The 1,810-nt window shown below is 58.2% G+C and overlaps 1 protein-coding gene across 5 annotated transcripts in view; it reads right to left on the reverse strand.

Moving 5' to 3' along the window:
- Positions 1-1,244, reverse strand: part of LOC114053676 (myb-related protein A) — a 61,701-nt gene extending 60,457 nt beyond the window's left edge. For 3 of the 5 annotated variants that reach the window (XM_027876785.1, XM_027876789.1, XM_027876784.1), the window contains exon 1: positions 1,111-1,243. In XM_027876785.1, the coding sequence (XP_027732586.1) occupies positions 1,111-1,130 (20 nt within the window). In that variant the 5' untranslated portion in view covers positions 1,131-1,243. Of the gene's footprint in view, positions 1-1,110 lie in introns of all 5 variants that reach the window. The other 2 variants (XM_027876787.1, XM_027876788.1) reach the window with 2 other exon arrangements.
- Between the last annotated feature and the right edge of the window lie 566 nt (positions 1,245-1,810).

Here is a 1,810-nt window from a genome sequence, read left to right on the forward strand (position 1 = left end):
ATATGTTTAACACCTAGGTAGTCAAAGACATAATGCATTCAAGTATTAACTGTATCTGAAACATTGTTTTACTTTGATACTGCCAGCAGTTGGAATATAGTGAGACGTTTAGTGAGACTACTTTACAGAGGAAACTAAGGAGAATGACAAAAGAACAGGATACACTAGTAATTACAGAAATTATAGCATCTAGAGATATAAGGCTTCTAAGATTATCTAGCCCAACTCTTTGATAGATGAGGAAACTGAGGCACAGAGAGGTTAAGTGACTTGCCCAAGGTCACAAAGGTTCTGTTGCAACAGTGTTGCAACTGTTGCAAATGAATTTACTCCAAATCCATCACACCTTGCAGCCTCTCAAATTCCTCTGGGGCTCTTCTGGAACTGGAGGCCAATAACCTCTCAGACCCCTAGAAAAGAATCAGACCCTAAAAACAATAAGCCCACTTCAAATAAGGTTTTCTATACCCTTCAAGTGAGAACGTTCGGGGGAAAGTGACACCGTAAGTTCAGTAGAACATCTATCTCATAGTGGCAGTGGGTTTAATAAAAATGCAATTAAATTCATTAAGTCAGTCCACACTTTCCACTTTGAAGGCAGTAAAATATGCTGATGTGGCATTTTTCTGAAGTAAAGATTCATCACACAACCACTTGAGGCTGTAACCCAAAAGCATTTTTTTTCTTACATCACCTTGATTCATATTCCGGTTGTCCCAGCAGAATTAAAGAAACCCCGCCCTCTCTTCACCTCCTGGAGTGTTTCACCCCCAAGCCTCCCCTGGCAGGGTTAGCTGTCCTGACAGCTGCCCGAGCCCCCGAGGACGAGGCTGGAGAAGTTTAACCCGGGGGTGGGGGGGGTCTTCGGGCTGGGGTGGGTTAACAAGCCCGCGAGGGCAGCCGGGTCGGGGGCCAAGGTCATTTTCACTTTTCAGTACTTTAATGACAGGGTCACCCCGCCCCCGTCCCCCACAGATCCGCGCCGGGGCCAGGGCGGGCGGAGGAAGAAAGCGGGACGCGGGGCGGGCGCCGGGGTCACGGCCGCCGGGGGGGAGGGGTGCGCGGCGGCGGAGCCCCCCCAAGCGGGCAAAGGGGAAGGAAGTCACCCACCTGCGCGACCTCTTCGCCATCCTTCACGTACCGCATAGGCACGGGCTGGGCAGGGGACGCGGTTGTGCCTCCTCCAGCCTCAGGCAAGAACGGGCTCCTCCTCTCCCACCCTCTCCTGCCTCGTTCCCTCCTCACCGCGCCCCCGTCCCCGGACGGAGGGCGATGGGGCGAGTCCCGCCGGGGACGGGCGGGCGGGGTCGGAGGGGAGTGGACTGTGACCTCCCCACCTCGCACCCTGGAGCTCCCGGGTCCCGCGTCTAACTCCGGCCCGTCCCGCTGAGGGATGCCAAAGACATGTCACGGCAGAGCGCTGCCTCTTTCCGCCTCCCCTGCCCGGGTCTATGCCTGCTCTAGGTCCGCTCCAGCGCCCGGCACGACCGTCACCCCGCCCTGCCCGCGGCCAGCAGCTCTGCGGGGCGAGCAGCCTCCTGCAGCGGGTTTTGTCCGCACCGCCGAATCTCGCGCCCAGCCTCCCTCTAGAGCCGCCGTTTGAATCTGCGCACGCGGCCCCGAACCTCATTGGCTGGGGCGGCCGCACGCGAGCGGGGTGGGGGAAGAGGTGGGGCGGGGAGAGCGCGCGCAAGGGGGGGGGGGGGGGGGGGGGGCGGGGGGGGGAGGGCGGGAGGGGGGGGGGGGCGGGGGAGAGACCTCGGAGCGGAGACTGCAGAAGGCGAGGAGGAAAAAAATCTGAAGAGAAAAG

This window comes from Vombatus ursinus, unplaced genomic scaffold (assembly GCF_900497805.2).
Source record: "Vombatus ursinus unplaced genomic scaffold, bare-nosed wombat genome assembly UNPS02014812.1, whole genome shotgun sequence".
NCBI lineage: Eukaryota > Metazoa > Chordata > Mammalia > Diprotodontia > Vombatidae > Vombatus > Vombatus ursinus.